The 16,841-nt window shown below is 37.8% G+C and overlaps 1 protein-coding gene across 6 annotated transcripts in view; it reads left to right on the top strand.

Annotated features, from left to right (window-relative positions):
• The window catches only part of LOC135202578 (tyrosine-protein kinase Abl-like), a 218,645-nt gene extending 202,656 nt beyond the window's left edge, over positions 1-15,989 (top strand). For all 6 annotated transcript variants that reach the window (XM_064232085.1, XM_064232084.1, XM_064232081.1 and 3 more), the window contains 2 exons: positions 2,199-2,376; positions 8,048-15,989. In XM_064232085.1, the coding sequence (XP_064088155.1) occupies positions 2,199-2,376; positions 8,048-10,922 (3,053 nt within the window). In that variant the 3' untranslated portion in view covers positions 10,923-15,989. The remainder of the gene's footprint in view (positions 1-2,198; positions 2,377-8,047) is intronic.
• Positions 15,990-16,841: the final 852 nt, after the last annotated feature.

The following is a 16,841-nucleotide window of genomic DNA, read 5'->3' as shown; positions in this document are numbered from 1 at the left end:
GGTGAGATGGTCAGCCATACTGTGAAGCTATCTTAGCTGATGATATACTTTTCAGTAGCAACACACCCCTCTGGATAATAAGGAAAAGAGGGGTGAAGGTGGATCCAGTCGCAAGGGACAAGAGTAAACAGTAGAATGGTATCTACACAGTTGGAGGAAACCAATAGATCCGCTTATATCTTTGGTCCTAGGTTCATTGTCCATTCTCTAGAATTTCCCTATATATTCGGAAATGGATAAGGTGGCAAACTCCCAGTCAGTTGTAGAGACTTACCTCCCTCCAATAGTAAGTCTATCCTAATGTTAAGACCGAAGGTTTGTTTTGTGTATGAACAAATACCAAATTTGTAACTAATTTGTATTTTTCATAACTAACAAACCTGAGGTCTTAACAGTTAAAGGCCCACCTCGAACCACCCCTCTAGCAGTCTAAACTGGGTTAGAAATATAACTGATGGGTCACAGGTAGCCGTGGGCATTCTGGGTATACATGCCCCGTGACCTGGTATAGATGCCATTAGTCCCTGGATCTCACAAGTGTAATTTTAATTCTACCGGTTTTCCAGCTTGGCGCTAGTAATCCTAATGTTAAGACCTCAGGTTTGTTAGTTATGAAAAATACAAATTAGTTACAAATTTGGTATTTTTATATGGCTCAAGTTTGGTGGCTTAGCCTAATCTACCATAAGGATAACTTGCATAATTAAACTTATATGAAAAGTTAGTAATTTATGTGTGGGTCTTAATAATAAAATGGATGTTTATTTAATGTTTATTATTCATCATTATAACCATTACTGTCTTATTTTTTTAAATACCGTTATTGCATATCATACCTTTTCATAGTACATTATTATGTGTGTGAATCATAACTTAATATGCTTTGATGTGGTCCATGTGTTGGTAATAAAATTGAAAATTATTCCAAGTTTATTGTTCATCATTACAGCACATTTTTTATTTAACTTTTGTTAATGATTTTGAAGTTCATATATTTTCTTTAACCCCCTTTCCCCCATTTTAATAATTAATGTTGATAGCTTGTGATGCTAATTACCATTTTGATGATTGAGCAAATTTTAGCTAATTTCTCTCCTTAATTGTCATCCAGGGCTGATAAAATGAGCATCTTTTCCTTGCTCATTATCACAAATATTTTTTAGCTCTAATGTTATTGACTTTTAAGCTTCTATATTTTAAGTAATATCCTATAGAAGTATTTAATATGTCAAAAGCTTATTAAAGTGATTTAATTTGTGTTGATTAATATTCTGATACAAAATATGACCCAGGTTAAGTGTGGACTGCTTAATAAACTAATTCAAAGAGATGTTGCTGGAATTTTCACTTGTCTGGGACTCCCAAGGTCCCAGTGATTTTGGATTAGTGAAGGTCTACCTGTATTACTTGTACGGTTTTAATTGTGGGGTGTTACCAGGCCTTGTGGACGTTCAAGTAATTTTTTGCCGTTGGTGGGATTCGTTTCAAGTTTTAATTTTGCCCACCTGTAACACCGTTGGTTTTTTGTCAGCCATTTGTGATTTGTTATGATTTTGATTGCGTATAGTGACAGGTAGGTAGGCAGAGGGAGGAAACTAGGTTTTGAATTCAGTTCTGTAATATATTTTTTATTGCTTGAGAGATTATTCCATTTCATGTAGAGAGAGAAAATATGTTTGGGTGGATTACTGTGGTTTGAATAGCATATTCCTTGCACAAAGATAATAAACAAAGGACAGTATTTTCATTTGATTGTCTTGCTAGCTCAGTATTTTATATTTTTTATACCTTGCAGCTGATTCTAAAAAGCCCAAAGTATTTTGAGTAACAAAAAAGACTAAAATCATAAACTTACTTTATATTAGCTAAATGTCTAAAAGATTGCCTTTAGTTTAGGCATTTGTGTGTCTGAAAAACAGTTTTAAGGTATGTAGTTTCTGAGTATAAAGAGATTTACCCTAGCTGTGACAGTTTCAATGTTCATTTTTAAACTATTAAGTTGTTTTGATATATATAAAGTGTTAGATTATACCTGGTGTAGGTTAATGTCATTTGAATACAGTAATGTAGCCTTCTTACAGAAGAACTCCTCTTTTTAAAAACTAACATCTTTATTGCCGATTCTTAAGTTTTCATTGCTGGTTTTTGAAACTGTGTTAAATAATTTTTGGGCTAATCAAACAGTATTGAAATTATAGGTATACAAAAGGACTTGGCTGATCTTGCTAGCAGTAATGATGCAGAAAGTGAAAGTGACCTGAGGGAAAGAACACCAGATACTGAAGACTCCGGGGCCCAATCTCTTCCAGCGACTCAGGGCATGGCAACTTCACATTCAACCTTTAGAGCTGAACCACCTCACTTGCAGTCTTTCCGGTATGTGATTGTTCTAAATTTTGATTTTTTACACCACTATATTATTTATCATCAGAAATTAATTAGAAGTTTATAGGATTAACTGCATTGAGGATTGAAGTGTCATCAGTGCACTACATAACATGGCAAATCTTAGTAAATTGTCCTTTGAGAGCTATTTTGCATTAACAGTATATATTAAATTATTTTTCTGTTGGTTGATGGAGCTGTTGTCAGAGGAATTAACCTAGGTTAAAAAGATTTATGAAAACTGTGATTTATGAATTTTATCCCTGGTCAACCAGGATAGACACTATTACAACATTTGATTGCTGTATATTATTATTTTAAAAGTTTTTCCATTATTTACATCTTCATGTTGCATACTAGTCTCATGACTAAGTAGTATAAACATATGACAAGCATGTACATTTTATTAATCAATAATGGTATTACCTTTAGGTTAGAATATGATTTATAAGAATGCTATCTAAGGTGTTTTTGTTAGACTATTTATTGATCATTTAAAGAATTGGGAAATTACTGTGGCACCTCAACTTAACCGACAGTTGTTTATATGCGGAACAAACCTAAGGTCTTAACAATAGGATAAATCTTCTAGTGCCAGATGGAAACTAGTTAAAAGCAATCAAAGATTGTAATGCAAGGGATCTGTGGCATCTGGTAACAAAGGCGTAGACGAGGTGGAGTGGTCATCGACCACGCACGAACCCCATGATACATTTAGTCTTTCTTCAACCGCCTTGGAGAGTGGATGTTTGCTTTTGCTCTCTTCCTTCCCAAGCCAGCTTTTCACTTAGTCTGTGATTCCTTTCTGTTTTTTGGGTTTTTTTTTTGAGTGTTTGTGGGTGCTTGAGTATTACCATGGATCCCTCCAAGAAGTTGTGGCCCCGTCAACGGGACTTTCAGGAATCCCTTGTTCGTGGTTTTTAGCTTCTTCCATCACTGATCCCCATACCACTTGCAATAGGTGTCGTGCTAATTTCTGTAATGTTACCAACCCATGCCCGGAATGTCGTTCCTGGTCTGTCACTCATTGGAAGAGGGAGCATTGTAGGATATCTACTCGTCCTTCTTGGGAAGGATTCATGCCTCTTTGAGTGGACGATCCTGCTTTTCCTTCTTCCAGACTTTTTTTCTCTTCTTCATCTTCTGTCTCCATCCTTTTCTTCCATTGATTCGTCTTTGGAAGTATCTGGAGTTTAACACTGACCCCTCTCTTGCGGGAGATCTTCCTCCCAGGAGAGAGGCACCATCTTGTTCCTTTGTTACAGAGACTGATTCATACAAGATGGCAGCTGTGTAAGCATACTAGCCCCCCCCCCACCTCTTCGAAGGCCTGTTGTCCCCATTTATGTCTGCTCACCTTCCATCTTTGTCTCTCCCAGCAGTCCCCCCTCCTCCCAGCCTCCATTACTTTGGGTCTCGTGCTGCCGCCTAGCGGGACGCCATCGGTAATTATGCCTCATTCTGGGTTGCCCTTTATCTTGCCATCAGTGAGGCCATCAACTCGGGCAGCCTCTCTGCCTGTGACATCTCTCCCCCCTCCTGTTTCTGTGAAAAATCATCCAGTTTCATCCATGACATCATCCCAGACAGTTGCCAACCCTACAGAAGTGTTCTCTCACATTGTGACAGGCTGGACCCTGATTTTTGGAAGAGGTATTGTGGAGTGACTAGCAAGAAACATTGTAGATCAACATCTTCGTCTGCTTCTTCTCCTTTGTCCTCTCCTCCTCCTCCTCGCTCTCGAGTTAGATGTTGGAGGATTCAGGACTTTGTTGCTTCACCTCCTGGGAGTGGGAGAGATGTATCAGAGTCTTCCCAGCAAGGACGTGAGTCTCCTCTTCACATATGTGAATGTGTGTTAGTAAGTGATGATCTTCCTTCTGCTCAGAGTCCTCTCGCTATTTCTTCGTCGTTTCATCCTGTTCAAGTTCGTCATGAGGATGACAGTGCTTCGATTAAGAAGTCAAAGGTGGTCCCCTCTCTCATTGCTGATCCAGGGCAATCTAGACATTCTCCTCTTCCAGAGACTACAGCTTCTTTGCCTGTTTATCATCCCACAGACGTGTTTCTAGTGTCGGACACGAGGTTGTTATCGGTTGTTGATGTGAGACTGTCGTCAATCATATCCCTCATCTTGGTAGTACTTCTTTGTCTCTGCATGATGGAAAAGACCGCCTTTCTCCTGTGACCAAGAAGCTTAGGCATTCTTCTTCTCATTCTCTTGGGGGTTCCTACATTCGTCATTCGCCTTCCAGAGTCAGGGGTCATGACTCTTGTAGGCAAAGAGTGCAATCTTCTTCTCCCAGTCGTTCAAACGTGTTGTTTGGCATCACATGACCATGTATGTAATTCATTGCACAACCGAGCACGGTATTTTAACCCATGACCATGTACATGATTCGTCGTATGGCCGCGCGTGTGTGGTTCTCCCATATTTGAAGATGAATTCAAGATCTTTTTTCATCTTTCTCACACGTAGTCCTTCTGGTGGAAGAGATGATGTCCGGCCTTCAAAGGGTCTCCAGTGGCCACATAAAAAGATGAGGATCTTTCTCGTCTCTCTTGGCATTGCTGATCTCTAATGCTGGATCCAGAGGAGTGGAAGAGTCACAAGTTACTTGCTTCTTTATCGGTGATTATTGATCTTATTCGTGAGTTCAATCTTTTAGGTAAGACTCAGACTCCATCTTCTATGACCTCTACGGGCATAGAGGCCTTGCTCGGCCTGAGGATGGATGCGAAAATTTCGTTTGAGCTGCCATGTTTTGGGCATGCTCAATCGATTTTTGTAGCATATTAATTCTTTGGTCTCAGGACTGAGAATTCTCTGCATTCGAGTAGGTCATTCAAGCCTCTTCCTCCTCCTCTCATTTGGCATAAGAAGTGCTACTTGACCAACATGGTTCAATTAATGTCTTGACAGCTTAATTCAGATGTGATCCATCGAAGGGCCCTTCGTTGACTTTTTAGGTAGCTTCTACCTTGGGGTCTACTGCTTCTTCCACCTTTCAAACTGTCGTGGCTGGACTTGTGGTCGTCGGAAGTGGCCAGGTACTTGGGACATCTCAATGCCAATTTGTGGGCTAACCAGCTCCTGATTAGAAGGGACGAAGCTCTCTAAAGTGGTGTGTTCAGTGGACTCTGAATCTGTGCCATCTCTCCAGAATGGTGACCTCCAAGAGTCACAGCTTCTCTTTACAAGGACGCAGTTAGAAGATACAACAGGCTAGTCCAGCAGGCAGTCACAAAGTCGGAGGCTTGTTTTTGTACTCCTCCTCCAAGGCAGAGTTGGCAGTTCCTCCAAGGAAGTCTTCAAAGCCATTGACTTCTGGTAAGACCTCTCAGTTTACAACTCCATCGAAGAAGCTGCAGCAGCTTCCCTTTCAGCCTCACTTTTCCAAGCTAGGAAGGGGAGCTACGGGAAAGGGCAGGTCAGGTTGTCAATAGAGAGGGCACCACTCCCTGCCCATTGCCATGGGTAGGGGGTTGCCTGTGGGCCATTGGGCCAAATGGCAATTCCATGGAGCAGAGAAGTGGGTAGTAGATGTCCTTTGGGAGGGGTATCTACTACCTTTTGACTTCCCTTTCCTCTCAGATTGTCCCTTTTTCAATCTGATGTATGCTTGAGGCTCTCTAGAGCATCTAGCTTTCCAAGAGGAAGCTTTGAAGATGTTGGACAAGGATGCAGTGGAAAAAGTGCAGTGTCCTTCCCTGGGGGTACAATACACGGTGGATTCTCCCTGGTCCCAAAGGCTACAGGTGATTGGAGACCAGTGATAGATCTTTCCAAGCTGAACCACGTTGTCAAGAAGACAAGGTTCAGAATGGAGACACCCCGGACACTTTTGGCAGCCATGAAGGAGAACGACTTCATGCTGCCATAGACTTGAAGGATGCTTACTTCCAGATTCCAATTCACCCTTCGTCCAAGGCATTCCTCTGCTTCAGCTTTGGGGATTAAGGAGGTTGAAGAAGTTTTAGTCCCCAGCAGGAGATTCCCCTCAGCTACAGATACCTCTGTTGACAGAGGTAAAAAGCGACCTTCGGTGGTGGTTGGACGAACAGAACCTTACGGTAATAACTGATGGTCAAGAATGGATTAATCCATTTTCAGTCATTTCTTATGGGAAAAATTCATTCAGATCTTGACATAATCGCATCTCGTCAATTCTTCTGGAACGAATTAACATCGAGGCCCGGGGCTCTACTGTATACATATCTTCCTCTTTCTATTGATGAGTTTTTTTTAGTTTTCTTTTAAATTGTCCTCCTTAAATTTAGCCCGGTCATGGGTGTATGCATTAGCATGTATTAGCCCGTACTGTGAGGGTTAATCCCAGTGGGCTTAGTTTTTAGGTACCCATACATATATCTATTCTCTCACCTCCTTGGACCCCCTTCTTGAGAACTCTCACTTCTGGGAAGGTTGGTCAGGTGTGCTGAACCTCCAGTCATTTCAGGATTCTCATACCTCCCTCCAAATGTGAGTATCCTATTGTTAAGACAGAAAGTTTGTTCTGCATATGAACTGATGATAAATTTTTAATAAATTTGTATTATTCATAGCTAACAAACGTGAGGTCTTAACGTTTGTTGCCTTCCTGTAGCTGCCCCTCTGCTAATCCTGGGTTGGAAAAAAGACTAAATGCTTCACAGGGTCATGCATGGTCGATGACCTCTATCCTCCTTGTCTATGTCCGAGTCACCAGGTGCCACAGATTCCTTGCATTACAATCTTTTATTGTTTTTAACTGTTTTCCAGCTTGCACTAGATGATTTAACCTATTGTTAAGAGCTCAGGTTTGTTAGCTATGAAAAATACAAAGTGATAAAAAAATTTGTCATGCTGGGGCTTCCCCACTACAGTAGGGCATGAAGGGTCACTTACCCGTGAAAGCAAGGACCCACAGTTACAGGTTCAAACTGGAAAGTGTTAGGCACGTGTGTGTTTCTTCACTGTCTGTTACCTGTGAAGCACTTCCTGGGGTATTTCAGAGAGTGAGATATGTTTGCTTGGATGCATTTGGTCCATTGTCCAATAACCATAGCCTACATATTGAATTGCTCCGATATGTATGAAATGTTTATATTAATTTTATTGAACTCAAGCTTGTCCAATAAGTAATCAAATTATCTAATCAGAGGTTTGTTAAGTTGAGGTTCCACTGTACAGTTGTCCTCTGTTATTCGTGGGGATGTGTACCACACTCACTCACGAATACAGAAACTCCCCTCTATAAAAGCCTAAACTGCCTATTTTTATAGTTTAAACACCAAAAATTCTGCCTCTAAAATACTTATAACTGCTTATTTTAATAGTTCAAACACCAAATGTACCATAAACTATCTTACTTAAACCTGTAGTCATGAAAATACAAAAATACAGTAATTGCTCTATTGAAAAATCCGCATATAGGCGAATTTTCCACAAACCACGTGGATTTATGTTCCACAGAAAAATCCACAAATGACTGAAGCCGCAAATGCTTAACATGAAAAAGCGGGGGTCGATTGTATTCTTAGATAGTTTAATAATTCCATGACATTTACTTGGCTTGTCAATAGTTTTTTGTAATTTTTGTAATGTGAGATATGCTGAAAATATATTTGATATATATTTTTGTGATGATAAAAAATACACCTAACACTATTTTGTTTCCAGTCAAAAACCATCGATTGGTCTACGTGATCCCAAGGCATCAGGTGACAGAATACGACGTGGTAGGATGGAGAAGTCTGAAAGCCAGAGTGGTACCATTGGAAGCAGACATATAACTGTTGCTGCCCTTGAAGTCCATAATGTCAAGAGAGCAATCAATCGATATGGCACTTTACCTAAGGGCGCAAGAATAGGTGCATACTTAGAATCACTTAGACAAAGTGGGCTCTCGCAAGGGGTGCCTCCAACCGATGACCAATCTGCTGATCAAGATGACCAGGAGCGTGGCCAACCTGAAGGACAGGTTGATCAAGAAGAAAATAAGGAATTAGATCAGAATGCTGTTTCAATGATTCGTAGTAATTCCACACAAAGTGGGTTCCCTCCACAGTCACCACTCATATCTAGGTTAAGTCCTCGACTTCAGTCATTACGAGGTGATAAGCGAAGTAAAGAGCCATCATTAGCAGATTTAGAGTTTCCACCACCGCCAATGGATTTACCTCCTCCCCCTGATGATTTTATGGAAGAAAATCAGTCCACATCTATGGAGTTTCCCCCACCTCCTGGATCAGATCAAGGAATAGGGACATCTTCTCCAGAGTCTCGTAGGAGACTAGCTCAAAAGCCCATACCTTCACCTCGAGGACGGCGAAAAACTGAGTATTCTTGTATTAGTCCACAGAAGGTACCGACTCAACCTGCGCAAGACAGTCAACAAGGGGCTGGTGAAGGTTCAGAGTCCCCACAAGCTGAAAGAACTACACTTAGTATAACCCGTCAAAAGTTACGCGATTCGGAAGCTGAGAAGCCACCAGTCAGAACTAAGCCAAGCTTAGATTCTAATCTCGACAGTGATGTAAACGATAGTAGCCCGGGATCAAGGTTTGGTGTGAGTTTAAGACATCGTGATCAATCCTCAGATTCCTGTGACAGTTACAAGTCAACTGATAACCTTTCTCCAAGGGCACTACTTAATAGTTCTAAAGTCAAAGCAAAATCTAGCACTAATCTTGCAAAAAGTCCTGGGTCTTCATCTGCAGATACTGAAGGTTTGCAGACTCCATCATCCCCAGTTGGAGATGATGCTCAAATGCCATCATCTCCTGCTGGAGGAAATGGCAGTCCCCCATCTGTAGATGCAGCATCTTTAGCTTCACGTGATGGCAGTATAGAAGAACTTTCATCAGAAGAGCCAAAGGTAGTTTTGGGATTAGGTATTAATCATGAGGTTAAAGAGAGTTTAGAGTTAAAATTGGTATCAGAGTTAAAGGAGGCCGATGATAAAAAAGAGCAGAGTTCTGAGTCTGTTGTTGTTGAAGAAGGTTCTCCTGATAGTCAGAAGAATCCTGCTGTACAACTTGTATCGGAGCTTTTTGAAAGTTTATGCCAAAAAACCAACAAATCTGGAGATTCTGCAAGGATTGATAATGGAAATGTTGTTAATATTGAACAGAATACAAAAGGTGAATCAGAAAATGCAATTGTAAAAGACACTAGTAATCAGATAGGTTTTAAAGCTAGTTTAAAGAAAGTTAAAAGTAATTTTGAAAAGAACAATTCTGATAAGGAACAAAGGAAAATTAATTTTAAAGCTCAGCTTCGAAAGACAGATACCAGTAAGAGTGTAGACGATTGTTTGAATACTGAAAATGATCCACATAGCACTTTAATGGATTTCCGAGCACAACTAAGAAAAACGAATGTCGTAAAAGATGATGAAAATGAAGCCAAAACTCCTGAAGAAGATGCTTCTCCAGCAGATCAACAGGAAAATAATGAAAGAGTGTCAAGTCTAGTTAATAAGAAGAATGAAAATAATGGAAAGAATGAGCAGAGCTGTGACTCGGGAATTAAGAGTGATATTATGAGTGAAAGTGTAACAAGTATTCAGAGTGAAAAGCGTGATAGTATACCAGGTGAGAAACGAGACAGTGTACAAAGTGATACATTAAAAGTAAATGAAGAAGAGGATGCCAAACGTTTTAGCTCAAGTAGCATAAGTAGTTTAAAGAAATTATGGGAAAAGCAGGATGCTGACAAACTTGCCAAGTCTGATCCTAATCAAACTAGTCCCAAGTATGCTCCTTGTGCATACAAACGGCCTGAATTGCCAAAGTTAATAAAGGGAGAAAAAGACTGTAGTACTCCTGACATTCCTCCTTTGAAAAAGACTCCTGAAGATGAAGGTAAAGTAGGGAAATTAGAAAAGAGGATGTGGCCTCCAGTGAGTGGTGAATCAGACCATAAGCCAAGTGATGGGAAGCCCTCTGTGCCTGTCAAGCCTGTGGTGAAGAGCTTTAAACTGCCTCCACCTCCTGCTGGAATTAAACCACCTCCACCAAAGCCAGCTGGAATATATGCTACTCCTTCTGTTATTAGGCCACCAACAGTTCCTGTTATCTCAGTAAAGAAAGAAGGGAAAGATAATGAAAGTAAAGAATCTAAGTTGCTGAAAGAATCTACCCCTCCTGCTACATCAGGAAATCCACCTCCAGCTACATCATCTGGAGGAACTCTTCCCAGTGACAGTGTTAGTGGTTCCTCTAGTAGTAGCTCAGAGAAAGCTGGTTTAATAGAGCAAGGAAGGGGTTTAGAAAGCTCCATTGCTTCTTTGAGATCTGAAGGCTCTACTGCCACAGTTGCAGCTTGTATTCAGTCTGCTCAGAAAGTGTCTGGCTTCCACCGTGCATGTGGAGATTACATGGATAACATTCCACCACAGAGTCGGTTTCATATGCGTGAATTACTTACCCGCCTTGAGTTACAAACTAGACAGCTACGTTCAGCAGGTGGACGCTCAATAGAACACAATGAAAAGCTCTTTTTAGAAATAGAAAACACGGTAAAAGACGTAACCAACACAGTACTGCGTTAGATCATAAAAACTTATAGGAACAATTGATTGCAGTTCCGTATATTCTGAATTTTTTTATAAGAATACTAAAGTGCTGTCTTCTGATGTTTTATAGAAGAGGAGTGGCTCTAGAAAATGGATTTTGTACAGTAGTTTTACAGGAGGTGAATATTGTTCATTGCTCATCAGTCCATAAAATGAAGTCATTACTCAGAATGGTAGTTGTGAGTAGGGGAGAGGATGCTGTGAATTCTGTATAGTTAAGCCTTGATATCACTATATGGTCCAGTGTAGATTCTCATTTTGAATGTGCTAATGACAATACTCTTGCATTTAAAGATGTGTGAAACTGTGTATTGTCTGGGGTTAAGAGAGGTTCTTTTCCTCTTCTTGCTCTTGTGTTCTTCTTTGTGGAGATGCCATTCAGATTGACGAATAGGAGTGAAATTTGTAATACAGTGAATTTTTAAAATACTGTAATTGTAAATTATATAAATTTCAAGAACTGTTCACTATCCCATAGAACTGTTCTTTGTTTTGTAATAATGTATATGAGACTGCTGAATGCCTGAATGATTAAATGGTTGCATATGTCTTCAGCGTGATAGTACCAACCTGTTATGTTGTGTTTACATAACTCTGAATTTTATTATTACAGTACGAATTTGATAGAAACATGGAAGGTCTTATTTGATTAGAAACATGAAAGGTCTTTTTTAATTGGGAGAAAAACATTACTTTCATTAGGTAGCTTTTTGAGCATGAAGTTTTTCATTCAAAGGTGACAGCTATGTAAGGAGGATATTGATAAATTATGGTTGGTGCTTTTGTAGCCTAGGTTGGTTGCCATTTTAATTGGGATATTACCAATGATTGAATATTTTTTTCCTTTTGAAGTCTGTCATTGATGTATTCTTAATACTGAAGGATTCATTGCTGTTTTATACAAATGCTAGTCTTTTTTTATTATGTATTTAGAGATCAGCAGTGAATGATTGCCTACTCATTTTTTGGAAAGTGAATTAACACAGCCAGTGAGTGTGTTGTGGGTGCTTCTATGTCCATGGATCTTAATCAGGGACATGTTCTTTAGGACACAGTGCTGTGTATCTTTAAATAGCAAAACTTAAGTATATCTTCTGTTGTACAGCTGTTTACACATTTTCTACAATGCATAGTCTTCTGAGCTATGCCCATTTTACACAATGTGATGGCATTCCTACACTGTTGTATACATTTCTCCAAAGTTAAAAGTAAGCCATCATAAGGTACAGTGCTTTGCCCTACAGAATACACCCCTTGTGCACTTTTCACTTAATTCTATTAATATTATTGTCGTCAATACTTTTCAATTATGATCATTTGGAGCCTCATACTTTGCTTTTCTCTTTTGTATTTCCATCTTGTATTTTATGTTGTTATTGTGTTGTGCTACTCTTGGCTTTCCTGTTCCATTCTCTCAAATGTATAATAATTCATCATCATCATCACATTTCATCATCACTGACTTCATGATCACAATTGTCACCATCATTATTGCTGTCATTTCATGGTCTTGAAATCATTCATGTAAGCCACATCCCATTCATAAAACTTTCAATTAGGCCTCTTCATTTTATTGACCTCATATTGATAGTGTACAGTATTTTTATTTTTTTCTTTTCTATGACATAGAGTTTTCTTACTCTTGGAATCTTGGTTGCTTGACGTTTCATAAAAGGAGGATAATCTTGCCAACAAGCAGTCTTTGAGTTTAAAGAAGTGTTGTCTATAACTATGAAAGTGGATTTGATTTTGTGATATTAGCATGTCTTGTAGGCCCATTCTTTTGCGCATATATTGAAAACATAAAGAGTAATAAAAACAATGGACAAAAACATAGCTGATTGTGTATTAAATGACATAAGTGTTCTTATGTATATGTATCAGGTTAATTGACGATACATTATGTATAAACTGAACTATATATTTAGGCTAGCAGATGGTTTGGAGTGTAATCTCTTCAGTAGAGTAGCATCATCAGCTATTTGTGAATTTATTATTGGTTATGTGAATAGGTTTATGCCATGTACATGAAAAAATTATTTTCTGAAGTAATCCAAGCCTGTTTTTGTGCTGTTTTCCCCCTCCAACTCCTATGGAGTTGATAATGATGGGAGGGAACATTCTTGTGGTGTGTTTACATCTCTTTACATTTGTGGTTGATGATGCTTGAATAAAAGAAAGAAAACTGAAATGTTAAACATAGAGGTCAAATTGTATTGTTTGTTTCTGTGTGATGTTAACTACCTTTTACCGTCAAGGTACATAAAGTCTGCAGAGTGTCTACACTTGTGTGTCTTGGTTAGATACATTAGTAATGTAGATTTTTACTTTTGGATGTGTAACATAATGTAAACTACTAAAAGGCCATTGGAATATTTCATATGATTTCAGAAATTTGCTCCATGGACTGGTCACATCATTTAACGGACTATATTTTTATCACAAGGAAATTTAAAGACAATGTAAGAGTTGGAGTAATTGGTCGTAACAAAGCAATATTGCAATATGTTATTTTTAACATTCGAAATGGTAGTTAGGTTTTGGGTTTTCAAAGATTTTTTAATGGCTTTTTAATACCCCCAGTTCATAATGTACAGCAGTTATTATGTCAAGAAGTATTATGAACATTTATATAAATAAACTTTTGACAGTCATTTTTTTGAGAATGAGTAAAAATGTTAATAACATACTGTGATACTGCCTGCATTTCATTGAACCTTGTAAGATGAGAAAACTTGACCACAGATTACAGGTTTGTTCTTACAACTACAAACCACCTCTTCCCTCTCCTTTCTTTCCACATTGGAAAATGAATGAATGTTTTTCATAGCTCCATGAGGGTGCAGGTACATCCAGTTTTACAGCATTTACAAACTAAAAATTTTGTTGGGAGTTAATTTTTATTTTTTGGAGTTTCCTTTTTTTGCATATATGAATATTGCAGTAATTATTGTTGGGTATATTATTGTGTTTTGAGGCTATGGTATCAGGGGTTTCATTAAGAATGCAAACTTGCATCAGTTAATTATTTTTATTTTGGTATATTGTTATTTCTATTTTTCTTTTACCAACTACGAATGCGACAGGTATGCAACAACTTCTGATCATTCAGGAATAAATAGATTTTAATTTTTTAAAGCATACTAAACTTGGTCAGTGAATATTGTATTTTTATAAGATTGTGTGTAATTGCATTTGTATTTTGTGGGGGCTTTATTACAAAGTAAATTAGGCATCAGTATATTGTTTGATGGGAAATTAATTTATGCAGTTGCTTGGGACTCACTTGAATTGTCTTGAGGTCTATTTTGGCAGTTTACTTAGAAAATAATTATTGAATTTCAACTTTGTGCCATTGAATGTCTTTTCCTAGCTATCCCCACACTTGTACGTCAGTGTATCCTTGCCTGGGGTAGCTGCCATATCATGAATGTTCAATGCACGCTCACTTAAATAGAAACAGAGTTTCATTTTAAACTGAATGCATTAGTATTGGATGTGGTACGCATCAAGTCATTCATCATTGCTACATTGTATGGTAAATTTTCATATTCATTTGACTGAGTTCTTCACAGCTTGGTTACTGTAAGGAGACTGACTACAAGCATATTGTACAAACAGCTTTGGATCAAAGGATCTTGTATCCATAAAGGAAAAATAACAGGAAGTCTTTTTGTAGGTCACTGTTCTAAGTATTGCGTATACAGAGCATCTTCAAAGATTTCTATTGCATTTGTTTTTTTAAAATGAGGACTTAGTTTACTTTCAGGTAATAATATACTTGTGTAACCAAATCCCAGATGTAAACCTTTGTGCAACAGTATTAAGTTGACAGTGGTGTTAACAGTTCTGCAGTTATCATTATTTGGCCTTGACTGTTATAGCTGTATTGTTATTGGCTAGTTTCATTTTGGATCAATTCTACAGTAACATTGCCTGTAAATGGAACAACACTGTCATCTGGCATATTGTGTTGTATATGTTCAGTGTCACTTCAGTTTAATAATCTTAATTGTCAATGAAGTTGATGCAAATGTATCATATCATTCAGTTCTCACAAATACAAACGTGATTGGAAGTAACATTATTGGCAGAAAAAGTCCCGGTACAGTAACGGTAAGTGAACCAGAACTCTGTAGCACATCTGTTAGCTTAAGGTGTGTGTTTGCTTCACTTCATTGCGTATAAGGCTATTTTATGCCTTAAAATTTTGGACCTGAAATTGTTTCAGTGGTTTGTTGTCAGCCTCAAAGTTTTACCAACTACATTTCTGACAGCATCCAGTTAGCAGTGGTTGTTGTACCAAGGATTTAAGAAAAACAGCCTTTCAAGTGTTTCTTGGGTTGCTGTCATTTGTGTGGATGTGTGAAATTTAGCCTTTTTCTGAACCAGTGTTCAGTACAAGTAGAACATGGCTCGAGTTTCCCTTAAGGAGCTTTTGAACATTGTCCAGTTGACATTGAGTCACAAACTGAGGCTAAAGTTGTTACAGCGGTATCCCATTTGTGTCTTTTCATATTTTGGGGGAACAACTCTGTTAGAGATTGCATTTTTATCAGCTTTAGAGTAATTATATTTTTTACTATATGTGAGAAAAAGTTTAATGTTTATTAGGTCTTGACTTTAAAGGAAAGTAATTCTGATCCACAGCAGTGCATATTCACTCAATTGTGTTTATTCCCTTAGGATGTATTTGCAAGAATCTTATGCTATGTTGGTATACTGTGGAAAATGTCTTGTGCTATTGGAAATACCGTACATGTGAATAAAGTTTTCAAAGAATTTTTTATGTGTATATATAGAGGCAGAGCATTATATGAGGGGAAACCTGTGGAGGGTGAGATCTTTTACATAATGAAAACTTTCTGTATATTAACGGTTCAGGCCAGAGAAGCAGCAACTAGGGTTTTGTTAGTAATTTATTTGCCAACATTCTGTGATTTATTTTCATGCTTTCATGTCTTTGGTACCAACAGTGGTATACTCACATTTTTATGAAACATATTTAAATATAATCAAATAAAAAGAAAAAACTCTGAAGGAGCTGGTTCTTTTATTACTAATTTTTTTCAACCTTTACTATGCAGTGCCTTTGCAGAATTGTGAATTGTTACAAATATCAATTAATGAAAGCAGCATAACAGGAAGGTTTATTTCATATAGGATGGCAAACAACTGTAATTTAGATACTGTGACAACATCTGGATTGCATTTAAATTAATGCAACTCAAACAAGAATTACACAATGGAAAAATCTTCTTATTTTTTAATATAGATAAATCTGGTAGAGAGGAAATGCTAGAGAAATATGCAAGAAAATATTACATATATTGAAATACTAATATACATCAACCAAAGTGTATTACATGCAATGTAAAAACACCATACAAACAAACAAAAACAAACAAACAAACAAGCGGGGAAAACAGTCAAGGAAATCCTTAATGCAAACACTCCTGGATTGTAGTTGGTTAGTGAATTCAAGTTCAAGTTCTTAACCCCTCCAGCAAATGCTCTCTCATATCTTGTCAGCTTTTTACATTGAAGAGGGCAAAAGGAGTAATAATATTAAGGCGGGGACTACATATATTTTAAAATATATACAACAAAGAGATGGATTACTATTTGGTAGCACATATATTCATGGAACTTTTCATCATGCACTTTAAAATGCTTTTGTCCTAATTATTCGGCTACTGGCACATTATTGTAATTTTTTTTAGACATTAAGACATATCAGAATACTCCTGAAAGTATACTTCAATCAACATGCAATGTTGAAAAGCATATGACTTTTAATCAAATTCACGGTATGATCACTTCTTGGTTTTTAAAATGATTAACCAAACAATATTCATATCAAAGCAATAATGTTTATGGATGAAATTTTCTTTT

Source organism: Macrobrachium nipponense, chromosome 30 (assembly GCF_015104395.2).
Source record: "Macrobrachium nipponense isolate FS-2020 chromosome 30, ASM1510439v2, whole genome shotgun sequence".
Taxonomy (NCBI): domain Eukaryota; kingdom Metazoa; phylum Arthropoda; class Malacostraca; order Decapoda; family Palaemonidae; genus Macrobrachium; species Macrobrachium nipponense.
This window is presented reverse-complemented; position numbering and strand designations above follow the sequence as displayed.